The sequence below is a fragment of the Procambarus clarkii genome, chromosome 59 (assembly GCF_040958095.1).
Source record: "Procambarus clarkii isolate CNS0578487 chromosome 59, FALCON_Pclarkii_2.0, whole genome shotgun sequence".
NCBI classification, from domain to species: Eukaryota; Metazoa; Arthropoda; class Malacostraca; order Decapoda; family Cambaridae; genus Procambarus; species Procambarus clarkii.
In genome coordinates, this window is record NC_091208.1 from 27,625,862 (window position 1) to 27,647,745 (window position 21,884).

At 56.7% G+C, this 21,884-nt stretch overlaps 1 protein-coding gene across 1 annotated transcript; it reads left to right on the forward strand.

The window, feature by feature from the left end:
- Positions 1-15,946: 15,946 nt before the first annotated feature.
- Positions 15,947-16,858, forward strand: LOC123768343 (protein SON-like). Its single transcript, XM_045758806.1, has one exon. The coding sequence runs from the start codon at positions 15,947-15,949 to the stop codon at positions 16,856-16,858; it is 912 nt and encodes a 303-aa protein (XP_045614762.1).
- Positions 16,859-21,884: the final 5,026 nt, after the last annotated feature.

The following is a 21,884-nucleotide window of genomic DNA, read 5'->3' on the forward strand; positions in this document are numbered from 1 at the left end:
TTTATAATGAGGGGTTTGTGGTCACTTCCACTATCCGGTCCAGTATGAAACTGTAGTTCATGTTGAAAGTGTGCGGAGCCAAAGCAGATGTCCAGTGAGGCTTCATAATTGGTTCTGTAGTTAAAGTAGGTTGCCAGGTAGGGCGGTGAAAGAAGAGTATATGGTGTAGTGTCTCAGTAGTTATATAGATCGGTGCCTGCAGTATTCTGGGCACCTCTACTTCATGTGGGATGGTTAGCATTGAGATCACCTGTAATGATCGGGTGTTGTAATTGGTTAAGATAGAATTCCAGTTCACTTAAGTTTATTGTGCCACCAGGGTTGTATCCAGAAAGGATATGTGTGTACCATTGTAAGGTATTAGGCATGCTAAAACTTCTAGTTTACCGTTCACAAAATACGTTAGTGTTACAGGTTTACATGTCATATTACTCCATGTTAGAAGGAAAATACCACCCCCCATACGGTTGGGTCTGTCTAGTCACTGCATCTGAAAGTTTTTAAATATAGGATTTTGTTTGGGATTGAGCCAGGATTCGGCTATGAAAGCTAAATCCGGTTAGGATGAGTAAAGGAATTGTTTAAGTTCTGTGAGGGATGTTTTAATGCTTTTTGCATCTCAAGTCATGAAGGTTAGGGAAGTCATTTAGGATGTTTGGGTTATAGATGTGTCTGTTTTCCTTGCTATGCCAATTGTAGTATGTGTTGGATACTTGGATGTGCATGAGGGGCTGTGTCTTACTCTTGGTACTGGTGGTTGGGGTTTTGTGGCAAGTCAGACTTGGCAGTGATTTTAGTAAGGTGTGCTAAGGAGTCAATTAGAAGTTTTTCCACCATCAGTTCCAATGATATGTGTCCAGCAATGGTAGCTTTGTTTGGGCGGATGTCAGTGTCTGTAGCTGTTGATGGGATGTCTGTTGGGTCAGCCTCGGGGGTGGGTTGTGTTACTTGTGTAAAAAATTTAGTTAGAAGTCGGTCCAGCGTCTTTTCTAGTGCATTTTCGATGCAAGTGACAAGAGTTTCAATAAGATCATTTCAATGCGAATGACAAGAGTTTTAACAAGATCAGGACTCAGTTGTGCGTTTTGTGGGAGATGGTTGGACCCTGGGGCTGCGGGATTGTTAGTGACAGACATATCAGGTACACGCAAAGATTGTTGTTGAGTGTGAGGTAGAGGTTGATGATGGGCTGTGTTAGGTTGTTTCAGTGCACTACTGTATAGCAGGTTGGTGGTAGGGAGAACCTTATAGTTTTTGCTGCTGCTGCTATGTATGAGGGACATTGTTTGAATGTAATGTCGTGGTCGCCACCACAGTTTGAGCAGGCGAGTGTATCTGATGCACAGTCTTTCGTGTAATGGGACCAGAGCATTTCCCACATTTAATGTCTTTGGTGCAGCCTTTCCAGGTATGGTTAAAACCTTTACATCTAAAGCACAGAGTGGGACGTGGTATATACACCTCTAGTTTATGGAGGAAGCCGTTTAACCAAATCCTCTCAGGGGGAATGTAGTCTAGAATGGTAACAGAGCAGTGCCTGTATCACTCAGTCCTCCGTTTGTTCTTCGCATAAATTTTTTTGACTCCAAAGATTGAAATGCCATCTGTCTTAAGTTGTGCCTTGATGTCGTCTACACTGACGTCTACAACATGTCGGATTACATATTTCGCTAATCGGTCCCCTAGTGGTTTGTAGCACTTGACTTTGTATCCACAGATGTCAGTAATGTCTGAAAGCTCTAGTTCTCCGCTGTGTTTGTGGTCCACTGTGATCAGGTTCCTTTGTTTATTAAGTCTGATATCGTGCACGTTGATCCCGAATATCTTGGGAATGGCATTATATGAGATACTTTGTGGCCGGCTATGTCTGAAAACACTCCCATCTTCGCCATGAAAAGGAATGATGAAAGTTTGCAAATCAGGAGAACTCGGCCCACCTTAGTTGAGCGGTGGGTGTTGATGCTGAGGCCGCGTGGTGCTGGTCTCCCTGTACCTCTGTATGATGGTGGCGCGTCGCCTCTAGTCTGTTGGCCTTGCTGTGATGTTTACTGTCCAGGAAATCTCCATCTGGATCCTCTTCTAAGACTGGGTGACATTCATGATCTATATGTGTGAGATGCAACAGTGGCTTCCCAACATCGTCAAAGGTATCGTCAGTGTTTGTAGGAGAGACGCTGTGCGCACCTCCAACAGTCGCCATGACGCCCCCTCAAACATCCTACCTAAACACCCCACGCCACCCTCACCCCACGCCACCCCTAACCCCAGGCCACCCTGGGGCGAGGGTGGCGTGGGGTGAAGAGGAGCCTGGAATTAAGGCACAAAGCCCTGAAGGAGGGGGGGGGGGGGGGAGGGTGCGTGGGTGGCGGTGTGAGCGGATCTCTGCTTCCCTCCCCGCGCCCCCCCCTCTGTCACCCCCTCCCCCACCTCCCTCACTCCCTCTTCACAACTTCCGGGTGACGTCTCGGTCACGCTCTCAACTGTTTTACGAGCAGTAGAAAGTTGTTGATGGGGGGGGGGGGGGGGCGTTGATGGGAGGAGGGGTCACCACTTGACTGTACCAGAACACGGGGTCACCACTTGACTGTACCAGAACACGGGGTCACCACCTGGCTGTACCAGAACACGGGGTAACCACCTGGCTGTACCAGAACACTGGGTCACCACCTGGCTGTACCAGAACACGGGGTAACCACCTGGCTGTACCTGAACACGGGGTCACCACTTGACTGTACCAGAACACGGGGTCACCACCTGGCTGTACCAGAACACGGGGTAACCACCTGGCTGTACCAGAACACGGGGTAACCACCTGGCTGTACCAGAACACTGGGTCACCACCTGGCTGTACCAGAACACTGGGTCACCACCTGGCTGTACCTGAACACTGGGTCACCACCTGGCTGTACCAGAACACTGGGTCACCACCTGGCTGTACCAGAACACTGGGTCACCACCTGGCTGTACCGGAACACGGGGTCACCACCTGACTGTACCTGAACACTGGGTCACCACCTGGCTGTACCGGAACACGGGGTTACCACCTGGCTGTACCTGAACACGGGGTCACCACCTGGCTGTACCTGAACACGGGGTCACCACCTGGCTGTACCAGAACACGGGGTCACCACCTGGCTGTACCAGAACACGGGGTCACCACCTGGCTGTACCAGAACACAGGTCACCACCTGGCTGTACCGGAACACGGGTCACCACCTGGCTGTACCTGAACACAGGTCACCACCTGGCTGTACCGGAACACGGGGTCACCACCTGACTGTACCTGAACACTGGGTCACCACCTGGCTGTACCTGAACACTGGGTCACCACCTGGCTGTACCTGAACACTGGGTCACCACCTGGCTGTACCAGAACACGGGGTCACCACCTGGCTGTACCTGAACACAGGTCACCACCTGGCTGTACCCGAACACGGGGTCACCACCTGGCTGTACCAGAACACGGGGTCACCACCTGGCTGTACCTGAACACAGGTCACCACCTGGCTGTACCAGAACACGGGGTCACCACCTGGCTGTACCTGAACACTGGGTCACCACCTGGCTGTACCGGAACACGGGGTCACCACCTGACTGTACCTGAACACTGGGTCACCACCTGGCTGTACCAGAACACAGGTCACCACCTGGCTGTACCGGAACACGGGGTCACCACCTGGCTGTACCTGAACACGGGGTCACCACCTGGCTGTACCTGAACACGGGGTCACCACCTGGCTGTACCAGAACACGGGGTCACCACCTGGCTGTACCAGAACACGGGGTCACCACCTGGCTGTACCAGAACACAGGTCACCACCTGGCTGTACCTGAACACAGGTCACCACCTGGCTGTACCAGAACACGGGGTCACCACCTGGCTGTACCAGAACACGGGGTCACCACCTGGCTGTACCAGAACACGGGGTCACCACCTGGCTGTACCAGAACACGGGTCACCACCTGGCTGTACCTGAGCACGGGGTAACCACCTGGCTGTACCAGAACACGGGGTCACCACCTGGCTGTACCTGAACACTGGGTCACCACCTGACTGTACCTGAACACTGGGTCACCACCTGGCTGTACCTGAACACTGGGTCACCACCTGGCTGTACCAGAACACTGGGTCACCACCTGGCTGTACCTGAACACTGGGTCACCACCTGGCTGTACCAGAACACTGGGTCACCACCTGGCTGTACCTGAACACTGGGTCACCACCTGGCTGTACCTGAACACGGGGTAACCACCTGGCTGTACCAGAACACGGGGTCACCACCTGGCTGTACCTGAACACGGGGTCATCACCTGGCTGTACCGGAACACGGGGTCACCACCTGACTGTACCTGAACACTGGGTCACCACCTGGCTGTACCAGAACACAGGTCACCACCTGGCTGTACCGGAACACGGGGTCACCACCTGGCTGTACCTGAACACGGGGTCACCACCTGGCTGTACCTGAACACGGGGTCACCACCTGGCTGTACCGGAACACGGGGTCACCACCTGACTGTACCAGAACACTGGGTCACCACCTGGCTGTACCGGAACACGGGGTCACCACCTGGCTGTACCTGAACACGGGGTCACCACCTGGCTGTACCTGAACACTGGGTCACCACCTGGCTGTACCAGAACACGGGGTCACCACCTGGCTGTACCTGAACACGGGGTCACCACCTGGCTGTACCAGAACACGGGGTCACCACCTGGCTGTACCAGAACACAGGTCACCACCTGGCTGTACCAGAACACAGGTCACCACCAGGCTGTACCAGAACACAGGTCACCACCTGGCTGTACCAGAACACAGGTCACCACCTGGCTGTACCAGAACACAGGTCACCACCTGGCTGTACCAGAACACAGGCCACCACCTGGCTGTACCTGAACACGGGGTCACCACCTGACTGTACCAGAACACGGGGTCACCACCTGGCTGTACCGGAACACAGGTCACCACCTGGCTGTACCAGAACACAGGTCACCACCTGGCTGTACCAGAACACTGGGTCACCACCTGGCTGTACCAGAACACTGGGTCACCACCTGGCTGTACCAGAACACTGGGTCACCACCTGGCTGTACCAGAACACTGGGTCACCACCTGGCTGTACCAGAACACGGGGTCACCACCTGGCTGTACCAGAACACTGGGTCACCACCTGGCTGTACCAGAACACAGGTCACCACCTGGCTGTACCTGAACACGGGGTCACCACCTGGCTGTACCAGAACACAGGTCACCACCTGGCTGTACCAGAACACTGGGTCACCACCTGGCTGTACCAGAACACTGGGTCAACACCTGGCTGTACCAGAACACGGGGTCACCACCTGGCTGTACCAGAACACTGGGTCACCACCTGGCTGTACCAGAACACTGGGTCACCACCTGGCTGTACCAGAACACTGGGTCACTACCTGGCTGTACCAGAACACAGGTCACCACCTGGCTGTACCTGAACACGGGGTCACCACCTGGCTGTACCTGAACACGGGGTCACCACGTGGCTGTACCAGAACACAGGTCACCACCTGGCTGTACCAGAACACGGGGTCACCACCTGGCTGTACCAGAACACTGGGTCACCACCTGGCTGTACCAGAACACAGGTCACCACCTGGCTGTACCAGAACACGGGTCACCACCTGGCTGTACCAGAACACGGGGTCACCACCTGGCTGTACCAGAACACAGGTCACCACCTGGCTGTACCAGAACACAGGGTCACCACCTGGCTGTTCCAGAACACAGGTCACCACCTGGCTGTACCTGAACACGGGTCACCACCTGGCTGTACCAGAACACGGGGTCACCACCTGGCTGTTCCAGAACACAGGTCACCACCTGGCTGTACCTGAACACGGGTCACCACCTGGCTGTACCTGAACACGGGGTCACCACCTGGCTGTACCAGAACACGGGGTCACCACCTGGCTGTACCTGAACACGGGTCACCACCTGGCTGTACCAGAACACAGGTCACCACCTGGCTGTACCTGAACACAGGTCACCACCTGGCTGTACCGGAACACGGGGTCACCACCTGACTCTACCTGAACACTGGGTCACCACCTGGCTGTACCAGAACACGGGGTCACCATCTGGCTGTACCAGAACACGGGGTCACCACCTGGCTGTACCAGAACACGGGGTCACCACCTGGCTGTACCAGAACACGGGGTCACCACCTGGCTGTACCAGAACACAGGTCACCACCTGGCTGTACCAGAACACTGGGTCACCACCTGGCTGTACCAGAACACAGGTCACCACCTGGCTGTTCCAGAACACAGGTCACCACCTGGCTGTACCAGAACACAGGTCACCACCTGGCTGTACCAGAACACGGGGACATGAACACAATAACAGTCTGGCTGCTCAGAATCTATATTTATTGGAGGAATCTTCCCTCGTTACGTCTCGTCAGAGGCAATTGGCCCCGACACCATCGTCAGGCGCGCCGTGTGCGCACCTCCGGGTCCTCGTGCCCTGGATTACTGCCCCTCCTGCTGGTACACTGCTCAACTGCCAGACACAACAACATTGTTGATCCCAGGCGCTGTTATTATTGGCCTTTCTCTTCCGCCGGGGCGGAGAGTAATTGTCTCTTATTAGTTATCGGTCGTTGTTGGCGCCTGCAGCGGCGACCCCAGCACCGTCAGGCGAGGCTGTAGCTCCTGGACCCCAGCACCGTCAGGCGAGGCTGTAGCTCCTGGACCCCAGCACCGTCAGGCGGGGCTGTAGCTCCTGGACCCCAGCACCGTCAGGCGGGGCTGTAGCTCCTGGACCCCAGCACCGTCAGGCGAGGCTGTAGCTCCTAGACCCCAGCACCGTCAGGCGAGGCTGTAGCTCCTGGACCCCAGCACCGTCTGGCGTGGCTGTAGCTCCTGGACCCCAGCACCGTCAGGCGAGGCTGTAGCTCCTGGACCCCAGCACCGTCAGGCGAGGCTGTAGCTCCTAGACCCCAGCACCGTCAGGCGGGGCTGTAGCTCCTGGACCCCAGCACCGTCAGGCGGGGCTGTAGCTCCTGGACCCCAGCACCGTCAGGCTGGGCTGTAGCTCCTGGACCCCAGCACCGTCAGGCGGGGCTGTAGCTCCTGGACCCCAGCACCGTCAGGTGAGGCTGTAGCTCCTGGACCCCAGCACCGTCAGGCGAGGCTGTAGCTCCTGGACCCCAGCACCGTCAGGCGAGGCTGTAGCTCCTGGACCCCAGCACCGTCAGGCGAGGCTGTAGCTCCTGGACCCCAGCACCGTCAGGCGAGGCTGTAGCTCCTGGACCCCAGCACCGTCAGGCGAGGCTGTAGCTCCTAGACCCCAGCACCGTCAGGCGAGGCTGTAGCTCCTGGACCCCAGCACCGTCAGGCGGGGCTGTAGCTCCTGGACCCCAGCACCGTCAGGCGAGGCTGTAGCTCCTGGACCCCAGCACCGTCAGGCGGGGCTGTAGCTCCTAGACCCCAGCACCGTCAGGCGAGGCTGTAGCTCCTGGACCCCAGCACCGTCAGGCGGGGCTGTAGCTCCTGGACCCCAGCACCGTCAGGCGAGGCTGTAGCTCCTGGAACCCAGCACCGTCAGGCGAGGCTGTAGCTCCTGGACCCCAGCACCGTCAGGCGAGGCTGTAGCTCCTGGACCCCAGCACCGTCAGGCGGGGCTGTAGCTCCTGGACCCCAGCACCGTCAGGCGGGGCTGTAGCTCCTGGACCCCAGCACCGTCAGGCGGAGCTGTAGCTCCTGGACCCCAGCACCGTCAGGCGAGGCTGTAGCTCCTAGACCCCAGCACCGTCGGGCGAGGCTGTAGCTCCTGGACCCCAGCACCGTCAGGCGAGGCTGTAGCTCCTAGACCCCAGCACCGTCAGGCGAGGCTGTAGCTCCTGGACCCCAGCACCGTCAGGCGGGGCTGTAGCTCCTAGACCCCAGCACCGTCAGGCGAGGCTGTAGCTCCTAGACCCCAGCACCGTCAGGCGAGGCTGTAGCTTCTGGACCCCAGCACCGTCAGGCGAGGCTGTAGCTCCTGGACCCCAGCACCGTCAGGCGAGGCTGTAGCTCCTGGACCCCAGCACCGTCAGGCGAGGCTGTAGCTCCTGGACCCCAGCACCGTCAGGCGGGGCTGTAGCTCCTGGACCCCAGCACCGTCAGGCGAGGCTGTAGCTCCTGGACCCCAGCACCGTCAGGCGGGGCTGTAGCTCCTGGACCCCAGCACCGTCAGGCGGGGCTGTAGCTCCTGGACCCCAGCACCGTCAGGCGGGGCTGTAGCTCCTGGACCCCAGCACCGTCAGGCGGGGCTGTAGCTCCTGGACCCCAGCACCGTCAGGCGGGGCTGTAGCTCCTGGACCCCAGCACCGTCAGGCGAGGCTGTAGCTCCTGGACCCCAGCACCGTCAGGCGGGGCTGTAGCTCCTGGACCCCAGCACCGTCAGGCGGGGCTGTAGCTCCTGGACCCCAGCACCGTCAGGCGGGGCTGTAGCTCCTGGACCCCAGCACCGTCAGGCGGGGCTGTAGCTCCTGGACCCCAGCACCGTCAGGCGGGGCTGTAGCTCCTGGACCCCAGCACCGTCAGGCGAGGCTGTAGCTCCTAGACCCCAGCACCGTCAGGCGAGGCTGTAGCTCCTGGACCCCAGCACCGTCAGGCGAGGCTGTAGCTCCTAGACCCCAGCACCGTCAGGCGAGGCTGTAGCTCCTGGACCCCAGCACCGTCAGGCGTGGCTGTAGCTCCTGGACCCCAGCACCGTCAGGCGAGGCTGTAGCTCCTGGACCCCAGCACCGTCAGGCGAGGCTGTAGCTCCTGGACCCCAGCACCGTCAGGCGAGGCTGTAGCTCCTAGACCCCAGCACCGTCAGGCGAGGCTGTAGCTCCTGGACCCCAGCACCGTCAGGCGAGGCTGTAGCTCCTGGACCCCAGCACCGTCAGGCGAGGCTGTAGCTCCTGGACCCCAGCACCGTCAGGCGAGGCTGTAGCTCCTGGACCCCAGCACCGTCAGGCGAGGCTGTAGCTCCTGGACCCCAGCACCGTCAGGCGGGGCTGTAGCTCCTGGACCCCAGCACCGTCAGGCGAGGCTGTAGCTCCTGGACCCCAGCACCGTCAGGCGAGGCTGTAGCTCCTGGACCCCAGCACCGTCAGGCGAGGCTGTAGCTCCTGGACCCCAGCACCGTCAGGCGAGGCTGTAGCTCCTGGACCCCAGCACCGTCAGGCGTGGCTGTAGCTCCTGGACCCCAGCACCGTCAGGCGAGGCTGTAGCTCCTGGACCCCAGCACCGTCAGGCGAGGCTGTAGCTCCTGGACCCCAGCACCGTCAGGCGAGGCTGTAGCTCCTAGACCCCAGCACCGTCAGGCGAGGCTGTAGCTCCTGGACCCCAGCACCGTCAGGCGGGGCTGTAGCTCCTGGACCCCAGCACCGTCAGGCGGGGCTGTAGCTCCTGGACCCCAGCACCGTCAGGCGAGGCTGTAGCTCCTAGACCCCAGCACCGTCAGGCGAGGCTGTAGCTCCTGGACCCCAGCACCGTCAGGCGGGGCTGTAGCTCCTGGACCCCAGCACCGTCAGGCGAGGCTGTAGCTCCTAGACCCCAGCACCGTCAGGCGAGGCTGTAGCTCCTGGACCCCAGCACCGTCAGGCGAGGCTGTAGCTCCTGGACCCCAGCACCGTCAGGCGGGGCTGTAGCTCCTGGACCCCAGCACCGTCAGGCGAGGCTGTAGCTCCTGGACCCCAGCACCGTCAGGCGAGGCTGTAGCTCCTGGACCCCAGCACCGTCAGGCGTGGCTGTAGCTCCTGGACCCCAGCACCGTCAGGCGAGGCTGTAGCTCCTGGACCCCAGCACCGTCAGGCGGGGCTGTAGCTCCTGGACCCCAGCACCGTCAGGCGAGGCTGTAGCTCCTGGACCCCAGCACCGTCAGGCGAGGCTGTAGCTCCTGGACCCCAGCACCGTCAGGCGAGGCTGTAGCTCCTGGACCCCAGCACCGTCAGGCGAGGCTGTAGCTCCTGGACCCCAGCACCGTCAGGCGTGGCTGAAGCTCCTGGACCCCAGCACCGTCAGGCGAGGCTGTAGCTCCTGGACCCCAGCACCGTCAGGCGGGGCTGTAGCTCCTGGACCCCAGCACCGTCAGGCGAGGCTGTAGCTCCTGGACCCCAGCACCGTCAGGCGAGGCTGTAGCTCCTGGACCCCAGCACCGTCAGGCGAGGCTGTAGCTCCTGGACCCCAGCACCGTCAGGCGAGGCTGTAGCTCCTGGACCCCAGCACCGTCAGGCGGGGCTGGGGTCTGTTGTAAGAGGACGGGTTCAGAAAATAACTTTTAACACTCAAATAAATGTGAGTGTTAAATATTATTAATTATGTCTTCAATAGTCCATCTTTGTGTGTGTGTGTGTGTGTGTGTGTGTGTGTGTGTGTGTGTGTGTGTGTACTCACCTAGTTGTGCTTGCGGGGGTTGAGCTTTGGCTCTTTGGTCCCGCCTCTCAACTGTCAATCAACTGGTGTACAGATTCCTGAGCCTATTGGGCTCTATCATATCTACACTTGAAACTGTGTATGGAGTCAGCCTCCACCACATCACTGCCTAATGCATTCCATCTGTTAACTGCTCTGACACTGAAAAAGTTCTTTCTAACGTCCCAGTGGCTCATGTGGGTACTCAGTCTCCAGCTGTGTCCCCTTGTTCGCGTACCACCCGTGTTAAACAGTTTATCTTTTCTACCCTGTCAATTCCTCTGAGAATTTTGAAGGTAGTGATCATGTCTCCCCTTACTCTTATGTCTTCCAGTGTCGTAAGGTGCATTTCCCGCAGCCTTTCCTTGTATCTCATGCCTCTTAGTTCAGGGACTAGTCTAGTGGCATACCTCTGAACTTTTTCCAGCTTCGTCTTGTGCTTGACAAGGTACGGGCTCCATGCTGGGGCCGCATACTCCAGGATTGGTCGTACATATGCAGTATACAAAGTTCTGAATGATTTCATTCACAGGTTCCTGAAGGCAGTTCTGATGTTAGCCAGCCTCGCATACGCCGCAGATGTTATTCTTTTTATGTGGGCTTCAGGTGACAGGTTTGGTGTTATGTCAACTCCTAGATCTTTCTCTCTGTCCGTTTCATGAAGGACTTCATCTCCCATTCGGTATTGTGTCTGGTCTCCTGTTTCCACTGTCTAGTTTTATCATTTTACATTTACTTGCTTTGAACTTTAGCAGCCATTGGTTGGACCATTCATTCAGTTTGTCTAGGTCATCTTGCAGCCTCATACTATCTCCCTGTGTCTGTGCAAGAGTGTACGTCTGTGGTTATGTGCACACATGTGATAGAATGCAAGTCACATATGTTAAGTAGGACACATATGCAAGTCACATATGTTAAGTAGGACACATATGCAAGTCACATATGTTAAGTAGGACACACACATACTGAGAGCCTCCGCCAGTCACTGACCTCTGCTACTGACACAACACTTCCATAATGGCTCATAAACACTCACCTATTTTCTCACTCTCTATCTCACAATTTCTTTAAATCTCTCCAATTTATTTTATAATTTACGTAAATAGTTTTTGGCTACTTTCTCTTATTCATTCCAATTTCTTCGTGTAAATGTAATTCACGGTTTTCATCTTTTTATTTTACGATGTCTCTTGTGATCTCAATTTATATTATAATAATTTCCGACATATGATGAGTGTGGCCAGTTGTGGCCCTCCCTGCACCTTGTGTGGCCTGTTGTGGCCCTCCCTGCACCTTGTGTGGCCTGTTGTGGCCCTCCCTGCACCTTGTGTGGCCAGTTGTGGCCCTCCCTGCACCTTGTGTGGCCTGTTGTGGCCCTCCCTGCACCTTGTGTGGCCTGTTGTGGCCCTCCCTGCACCTTGTGTGACCAGTTGTGGCCCTCCCTGCACCTTGTGTGGCCAGTTGTGGCCCTCCCTGCACCTTGTGTGGCCTGTTGTGGCCCTCCCTGCACCTTGTGTGACCAGTTGTGGCCCTCCCTGCACCTTGTGTGGCCAGTTGTGGCCCTCCCTGCACCTTGTGTGGCCAGTTGTGGCCCTCCCTGCACCTTGTGTGGCCTGTTGTGGCCCTCCCTGCACCTTGTGTGACCAGTTGTGGCCCTCCCTGCACCTTGTGTGGCCAGTTGTGGCCCTCCCTGCACCTTGTGTGGCCTGTTGTGGCCCTCCCTGCACCTTGTGTGACCAGTTGTGGCCCTCCCTGCACCTTGTGTGGCCAGTTGTGGCCCTCCCTGCACCTTGTGTGGCCAGTTGTGGCCCTCCCTGCACCTTGTGTGGCCTGTTGTGGCTCTCCCTGCACCTTGTGTGGCCTGTTGTGGCCCTCCCTGCACCTTGTGTGACCAGTTGTGGCCCTCCCTGCACCTTGTGTGGCCAGTTGTGGCCCTCCCTGCACCTTGTGTGGCCAGTTGTGGCCCTCCCTGCACCTTGTGTGGCCAGTTGTGGCCCTCCCTGCACCTTGTGTGGCCAGTTGTGGCCCTCCCTTCACCTTGTGTGGCCTGTTGTGGCCCTCCCTGCACCTTGTGTGGCCAGTTGTGGCCCTCCCTGCACCTTGTGTGGCCTGTTGTGGCCCTCCCTGCACCTTGTGTGGCCAGTTGTGGCCTTCCCTGCACCTTGTGTGGCCTGTTGTGGCCCTCCCTGCACCATGTGTGGCCAGTTGTGGCCCTCCCTGCACCTTGTGTGGCTTGTTGTGGCCCTCCCTGCACCTTGTGTGGCCTGTTGTGGCCCTCCCTGCACCTTGTGTGGCCAGTTGTGGCCCTCCCTGCACCTTGTGTGGCCAGTTGTGGCCTTCCCTGCACCTTGTGTGGCCAGTTGTGGCCCTCCCTTCACCTTGTGTGGCCTGTTGTGGCCCTCCCTGCACCTTGTGTGGCCAGTTGTGGCCATCCCTGCACCTTGTGTGGCCAGTTGTGGCCCTCCCTGCACCTTGTGTGGCCAGTTGTGGCCCTCCCTGCACCTTGTGTGGCCTGTTGTGGCCCTCCCTGCACCTTGTGTGGCCAGTTGTGGCCCTCCCTGCACCTTGTGTGGCCAGTTGTGGCCTTCCCTGCACCTTGTGTGGCCTGTTGTGGCCCTCCCTGCACCATGTGTGGCCAGTTGTGGCCCTCCCTGCACCTTGTGTGGCCAGTTGTGGCCCTCCCTGCACCTTGTGTGGCCTGTTGTGGCCCTCCCTGCACCTTGTGTGGCCAGTTGTGGCCTTCCCTGCACCTTGTGTGGCCAGTTGTGGCCCTCCCTGCACCATGTGTGGCCTGTTGTGGTCCTCCCTGCACCTTGTGTGGCCAGTTGTGACCCTCCCTGCACCTTGTGTGGCCTGTTGTGGCCCTCCCTGCACCTTGTGTGGCCAGTTGTGGCCCTCCCTGCACCTTGTGTGGCCAGTTGTGACCCTCCCTGCACCTTGTGTGGCCTGTTGTGGCCCTCCCTGCACCTTGTGTGGCCAGTTGTGGCCCTCTCTGCACCATGTGTGGCCTGTTGTGGCCCTCCCTGCACCTTGTGTGGCCAGTTGTGGCCATCCCTGCACCTTGTGTGGCCAGTTGTGGTCCCCTGCACCTTGTGTGGCCAGTTGTGGCCCTCCCTGCACCTTGTGTGGCCAGTTGTGGCCCTCCCTGCACCTTGTGTGGCCAGTTGTGGCCCTCCCTGCACCTTGTGTGGCCAGTTGTGGCCCTCCCTGCACCTTGTGTGGCCTGTTGTGGCCCTCCTTGCACCTTGTGTGGCCCTCCCTGCACCTTGTGTGGCCAGTTGTGGCCCTCCCTGCACCATGTGTGGCCAGTTGTGGCCCTCCCTGCACCATGTGTGGCCTGTTGTGGCCCTCCCTGCACCTTGTGTGGCCAGTTGTGGCCCTCCCTGCACCTTGTGTGGCCTGTTGTGGCCCTCCCTGCACCTTGTGTGGCCAGTTGTGGCCCTCCCTGCACCTTGTGTGGCCTGTTGTGGCCCTCCCTGCACCATGTGTGGCCTGTTGTGGCCCTCCCTGCACCTTGTGTGGCCAGTTGTGGCCCTCCCTGCACCATGTGTGGCCTGTTGTGGCCCTCCCTGCACCTTGTGTGGCCAGTTGTGGCCCTCCCTGCACCTTATGTGGCCAGTTGTGGCCCTCCCTGCACCTTGTGTGGCCTGTTGTGGCCCTCCCTGCACCTTGTGTGGCCAGTTGTGGCCCTCCCTGCACCTTGTGTGGCCTGTTGTGGCCCTCCCTGCACCATGTGTGGCCTGTTGTGGCCCTCTCTGCACCTTGTGTGGCCAGTTGTGGCCCTCCCTGCACTTTGTGTGGCCAGTTGTGGTCCCCTGCACCTTGTGTGGCCAGTTGTGGCCCTCCCTGCACCTTGTGTGGCCAGTTGTGGCCCTCCCTGCACCTTGTGTGGCCGGTTGTGGCCCTCCCTGCACCTTGTGTGGCCAGTTGTGGCCCTCCCTGCACCTTGTGTGGCTTGTTGTGGCCCTCCCTGCACCTTGTGTGGCTTGTTGTGGCCCTCCCTGCACCTTGTGTGGCCAGTTGTGGCCCTCCCTGCACCATGTGTGGCCAGTTGTGGCCCTCCCTGCACCTTGTGTGGCTTGTTGTGGCCCCTCCCTGCACCTTGTGTGGCTTGTTGTGGCCCTCCCTGCACCTTGTGTGGCTTGTTGTGGCCCTCCCTGCACCTTGTGTGGCTTGTTGTGGCCCTCCCTGCACCTTGTGTGGCCAGTTGTGGCCCTCCCTGCACCTTGTGTGGCCAGTTGTGGCCCTCCCTGCACCTTGTGTGGCTTGTTGTGGCCCTCCCTGCACCTTGTGTGGCCAGTTGTGGCCCTCCCTGCACCTTGTGTGGCCAGTTGTGGCCCTCCCTGCACCTTGTGTGGCCAGTTGTGGCCATCCCTGCACCTTGTGTGGCCAGTTGTGGCCCTCCCTGCACCTTGTGTGGCTTGTTGTGGCCCTCCCTGCACCTTGTGTGGCCAGTTGTGGCCCTCCCTGCACCTTGTGTGGCCAGTTGTGGCCCTCCCTGCACCTTGTGTGGCTTGTTGTGGCCCTCCCTGCACCTTGTGTGGCTTGTTGTGGCCCTCCCTGCACCTTGTGTGGCTTGTTGTGGCCCTCCCTGCACCTTGTGTGGCCAGTTGTGGCCCTCCCTGCACCTTGTGTGGCCAGTTGTGGCCCTCCCTGCACCTTGTGTGGCCAGTTGTGGCCCTCCCTGCACCTTGTGTCGCCAGTTGTGGCCCTCCCTGCACCTTGTGTGGCCAGTTGTGGTCCCCTGCACCTTGTGTGGCCAGTTGTGGTCCCCTGCACCTTGTGTGGCCTGTTGTGGCCCTCCCTGCACCTTGTGTGGCCTGTTGTGGCCCTCCCTGCACCTTGTGTGGCCAGTTGTGGTCCCCTGCATCTTGTGTGGCCAGTTGTGGCCCTCCCTGCATCTTGTGCTCTCCCAGCTTAAGAGTGTTTTGGGAGCTCAGAGCAGAGAACATTGAACTCTCAGGAGCTCAGAGCAGAGAACATGAACTCTCAGGAGCTCAGAGCAGAGAACATTGAACTCTCAGAAGCTCAGAGCAGAGAACATTGAACTCTCAGGAGCTCAGAGCAGAGAACATAAACTCTCAGGAGCTCAGAGCAGAGGACATGAGGACATTGAACTCTCAGGAGCTCAGAGCAGAGGACATGAGGACATTGAACTCTCAGGAGCTCAGAGCAGAGAACATTGAACTCTCAGGAGCTCAGAGCAGAGAACATGAACTCTCAGGAGCTCAGAGCAGAGAACATTGAACTCTCATGAGCTCAGAGCAGAGAACATTGAACTCTCAGGAGCTCAGAGCAGAGAACATTAAACTCTCAGGAGCTCAGAGCAGAGAACATTGAACTCTCAGGAGCTCAGAGCAGAGAACATTGAACTCTCGGGAGCTCAGAGCAGAGAACATTGAACTCTCAGGAGCTCAGAGCAGAGATCATTGAACTCTCAGGAGCTCAGAGCAGAGAACATGAACTCTCAGGAGCTCAGAGCAGAGAACATTAAACTCTCAGGAGCTCAGAGCAGAGAACATGAACTCTCAGGAGCTCAGCGCAGAGAACATGAACTCTCAGGAGCTCAGAGCAGAGAACATGAACTCTCAGGAGCTCAGCGCAGAGAACATGAACTCTCAGGAGCTCAGCGCAGAGAACATGAACTCTCAGGAGCTCAGAGCAGAGAACATGAACTCTCAGGAGCTCAGCGCAGAGAACATGAACTCTCAGGAGCTCAGAGCAGAGGACATGAACTCTCAGGAGCTCAGAGCAGAGAACATGAACTCTCAGGAGCTCAGAGCAGAGAACATGAACTCTCAGGAGCTCAGCGCAGAGAACATGAACTCTCAGGAGCTCAGCGCAGAGAACATGAACTCTCAGGAGCTCAGCGCAGAGAACATGAACTCTCAGGAGCTCAGCGCAGAGAACATGAACTCTCAGGAGCTCAGCGCAGAGAACATGAACTCTCAGGAGCTCAGAGCAGAGAACATAAACTCTCAGGAGCTCAGCGCAGAGAACATGAACTCTCAGGAGCTCAGCGCAGAGAACATGAACTCTCAGGAGCTCAGCGCAGAGAACATGAACTCTCAGGAGCTCAGAGCAGAGAACATAAACTCTCAGGAGCTCAGCGCAGAGAACATGAACTCTCAGGAGCTCAGCGCAGAGAACATGAACTCTCAGGAGCTCAGCGCAGAGAACATGAACTCTCAGGAGCTCAGAGCAGAGAACATGAACTCTCAGGAGCTCAGAGCAGAGAACATAAACTCTCAGGAGCTCAGAGCAGAGAACATGAACTCTCAGGAGCTCAGAGCAGAGAACATTAAACTCTCAGGAGCTCAGAGCAGAGAACATGAACTCTCAGGAGCTCAGAGCAGAGAACATGAACTCTCAGGAGCTCAGAGCAGAGAACATGAACTCTCAGGAGTTTTAAGTTTTGAGCGAATAATTTAACATTAGAAAATCTTCAGTGTAGTGCTTTAAATGTTGTTGTAGGACTTTAATAATATAAATTTTGTGCTTAAACCAAACCGCAACCAATCATTTACAGTGACAACCAATCATTTACAGTGGCAACCAATCATTTACAGTGACAACCAATCATTTACAGTGGCAACCAATCATTTACAGTGACAACCAATCATTTACAGTGGCAACCAATCATTTACAGTGACAACCAATCACTTACAGTGGCAACCAATCATTTATAGTGGCAACCAATCATTTACAGTGGCAACCAATCATTTACAGTGACAACCAATCATTTACAGTGACAACCAATCATTTACAGTGGCAACCAATCATTTACAGTGGCAACCAATCATTTACAGTGGCAACCAATCATTTACAGTGGCAACCAATCATTTACAATGGCAACCAATCATTTACAGTGGCAACCAATCATTTACAGTGGCAAACAATCATTTACAGTGGCAACCAATCATTTACAGTGGCAACCAATCATTTACAGTGGCAACCAATCATTTACAGTGGCAACCAATCATTTACAGTGGCAACCAATCATTTACAGTGGCAACCAATCATTTACAGTGGCAACCAATCATTTACAGTGGCAACCAATCATTTACAGTGCCAACCAATCATTTACAGTGGCAACCAATCATTTACAGTGGCAACCAATCATTTACAGTGGCAACCAATCATTTACAGTGGCAACCAATCATTTACAGTGGCAACCAATCATTTACAGTGGCAACCAATCATTTACAGTGACAACCAATCATTTACAGTGGCAACCAATCATTTACAGTGGCAACCAATCATTTACAGTGGCAACCAATCATTTACAGTGACAACCAATCATTTACAGTGGCAACCAATCATTTATAGTGACAACCAATCATTTATAGTGACAACCAATCATTTACAGTGGCAACCAATCATTTATAGTGACAACCAATCATTTACAGTGGCAACCAATCATTTACAGTGGCAACCAATCATTTACAGTGACAACCAATCATTTACACTGGCACTAACAATCAATCATTTACAGTGGCAACCAATCATTTACAGTGGCAACCAATCATTTACAGTGACAACCAATCATTTACAGTGGCAACCAATCATTTACAGTGGCAACCAATCATTTACAGTGGCAACCAATCATTTACAGTGGCAACCAATCATTTACAGTGGTAACCAATCATTTACAGTGGCAACCAATCATTTACAGTGACAACCAATCATTTACAGTGGCAACCAATCATTTACAGTGACAACCAATCATTTACAGTGATAACCAATCATTTACACTGGCACTAACAATCAATCATTTACAGTGACAACCAATTATATATAGTGACAACCAATCATTTAGTGGCAACCATTAATTTACAGTGATAGCCAATAATTTACAGTGACATCCAATCATTTACAGTCACAACCAATCGTTTACAGTGACAATCATTTACAGTGACATCCAATCATTTACAGTCACAACCAATCGTTTACAGTGACAATCATTTACAGTGACTTCCAATCATTTACAGTCACAACCAATCGTTTACAGTGACAATCATTTACAGTGACTTCCAATCATTTACAGTCACAACCAATCGTTTACAGTGACAATCATTTACAGTGACTTCCAATCATTTACAGTCACAACCAATCGTTTACAGTGACAATCATTTACAGTGACTTCCAATCATTTACAGTGACGGGAATCATTGCTAGTGTGGATATTTTCAGCGGAAGGTTGAGCAACTTTGTGATTCAGATTTGGAAATTCAACATGATGTTGAGCCTGGCAGGTGTTGTGGCTACACCCTGGCAGGTGTTTTGGCTACACCCTGGCAGGTGTTGGGGCTACACCCTGGCAGGTGTTGGGGCTACACCCTGGCAGGTGTTGGGGCTACACCCTGGCAGGTGTTGGGGCTACACCCTGGCAGGTGTTGGGGCTACACCCTGGCAGGTGTTGGGGCTACACCCTGGCAGGTGTTGAGGCTACACCCTGGCAGCTGTTGGGGCAACACCCTGGCAGGTGTTGAGGCTACACCCTGGCAGGTGTTGTGGCTACACCCTGGCAGGTGTTAAGGCTACACCCTGCTAGGTGTTGGGGCTACACCCTGGCAGGTGTTGAGGCTACACCCTGGCAGGTGTTGTGGCTACACCCTGGCAGGTGTTGGGGCTACACCCTGGCAGGTGTTGGGGCTACACCCTGGCAGGTGTTGAGGCTACACCCTGCCAGGTGTTGGGGCTACACCCTGGCAGGTGTTGAGGCTACACCCTGGCAGGTGTTGTGGCTACACCCTGGCAGGTGTTGGGGCTACACCCTGGCAGGTGTTGGGGCTACACCCTGGCAGGTGTTGAGGCTACACCCTGGCAGGTGTTGGGGCTACATCCTGGCAGGTGTTGTGGCTACACCCTGGCAGGTGTTGTGGCCACACCCTGGCATGTGTTGTGGCTACACCCTGGCAGGTGTTGTGGCTACACCCTGGCAGGTGTTGTGGCTACACCCTGGTAGGTGTTGTGGCTACACCCTGGCAGGTGTTGTGGCTACACCCTGGCAGGTGTTGTGGCTACACCCTGGCAGGTGTTGAGGCTAAACCCTGGCAGGTGTTGTGGCTACACCCTGGTAGGTGTTGTGGCTACACCCTGGCAGGTGTTGTGGCTACACCCTGGCAGGTGTTGTGGCTACACCCTGGCAGGTGTTTTGGCTACACCCTGGCAGGTGTTGAGGCTACACCCTGGCAGGTGTTGTGGCTACACCCTGGCAGGTGTTGAGGCTACACCCTGCCAGGTGTTGGGGCTACACCCTGGCAGGTGTTGAGGCTACACCCTGGCAGGTGTTGTGGCTACACCCTGGCAGGTGTTGAGGCTACACCCTGCCAGGTGTTGGGCTACACCCTGGCAGGTGTTGAGGCTACACCCTGGCAGGTGTTGTGGCTACACCCTGGCAGGTGTTGGGGCTACACCCTGGCAGGTGTTGGGGCTACACCCTGGCAGGTGTTGAGGCTACACCCTGGCAGGTGTTGGGGCTACACCCTGGCAGGTGTTGAGGCTACACCCTGGCAGGTGTTGTGGCTACACCCTGGCAGGTGTTGATGCTACACCCTGGCAGGTGTTGTGGCTACACCCTGGCAGGTGTTGTGGCTACACCCTGGCAGGTGTTGTGGCCACACCCTGGCAGGTGTTGTGGCTACACCCTGGCAGGTGTTGTGGCTACACCCTGGCAGGTGTTGTGGCTACACCCTGGTAGGTGTTGTGGCTACACCCTGGCAGGTGTTGTGGCTACACCCTGGTAGGTGTTGTGGCTACACCCTGGCAGGTGTTGAGGCTACACCCTGGCAGGTGTTGTGGCTACACCCTGGTAGGTGTTGTGGCTACACCCTGGCAGGTGTTGTGGCTACACCCTGGCAGGTGTTGTGGCTACACCCTGGCAGGTGTTGTGGCTACACCCTGGCAGGTGTTGAGGCTACACCCTGGCAGGTGTTGTGGCTACACCCTGGCAGGTGTTGAGGCTTCATCCTGCTAGGTGTTGGTGCTACACCCTGGCAGGTGTTGAGGCTACACCCTGGCAGGTGTTGTGGCTACACCCTGGCAGGTGTTGGGGCTACACCCTGGCAGGAGTTGTGGCTACACCCTGGCAGGTGTTGTGGCTACACCCTGGTAGGTGTTGTGGCTACACCCTGGCAGGTGTTGTGGCTACACCCTGGCAGGTGTTGTGGCTACACCCTGGCAGGTGTTGAGGCTACACCCTGGCAGGTGTTGTGGCTACACCCTGGTAGGTGTTGTGGCTACACCCTGGCAGGTGTTGTGGCTACACCGTGGCAGGTGTTGTGGCTACACCCTGGCAGGTGTTGTGGCTACACCCTGGCAGGTGTTGAGGCTATACCCTGGCAGGTGTTGTGGCTACACCCTGGCAGGTGTTGAGGCTACACCCTGGCAGGTGTTGTGGCTACACCCTGGTAGGTGTTGTGGCTACACCCTGGCAGGTGTTGAGGCTATACCCTGGCAGGTGTTGTGGCTACACCCTGGCAGGTGTTGAGGCTACACCCTGGCAGGTGTTGTGGCTACACCCTGGTAGGTGTTGTGGCTACACCCTGGCAGGTGTTGTGGCTACACCCTGGTAGGTGTTGTGGCTGCACCCTGGCAGGTGTTGTGGCTACACCCTGGTAGGTGTTGTGGCTACACCCTGGCAGGTGTTGTGGCTACACCCTGGCAGGTGTTGTGGCTACACCCTGGCAGGTGTTGTGGCTACACCCTGGCAGGTGTTGTGGCTACACCCTGGTAGGTGTTGTGGCTACACCCTGGCAGGTGTTGTGGCTACACCCTGGCAGGTGTTGTGGCTACACCCTGGCAGGTGTTGTGGCTACACCCTGGCAGGTGTTGAGGCTACACCCTGGCAGGTGTTGTGGCTACACCCTGGCAGGTGTTGTGGCTACACCCTGGCAGGTGTTGTGGCTACACCCTGGCAGGTGTTGTGGCTACACCCTGGCAGGTGTTGAGGCTATACCCTGGCAGGTGTTGTGGCTACATCCTGGCAGGTGTTGTGGCTACACCCTGGCAGGTGTTGTGGCTACACCCTGGCAGGTGTTGTGGCTACACCCTGGCAGGTGTTGTGGCTACACCCTGGCAGGTGTTGTGGCTACACCCTGGCAGGTGTTGTGGCTACACCCTGGCAGGTGTTGTGGCTACACCCTGGCAGGTGTTGTGGCTACACCCTGGCAGGTGTTGTGGCTACACCCTGGTAGATGTTGTGGCTACACCCTGGCAGGTGTTGTGGCCACACCCTGGCAGGTGTTGTGGCTACACCCTGGCAGGTGTTGTGGCTACACCCTGGCAGGTGTTGTGGCTACACCCTGGCAGGTGTTGTAGCTACACCCTGGCAGGTGTTGTGGCTACACCCTGGCAGGTGTTGAGGCTACACCCTGGCAGGTGTTGTGGCTACACCCTGGTAGGTGTTGTGGCTACACCCTGGCAGGTGTTGTGGCTACACCCTGGCAGGTGTTGT

Bases quoted from the DNA above. Each gene is read 5' to 3' on its own strand.
- LOC123768343 (XM_045758806.1), top strand. From the start codon at position 15,947: ATGAACTCTCAGGAGCTCAGCGCAGAGAACATGAACTCTCAGGAGCTC.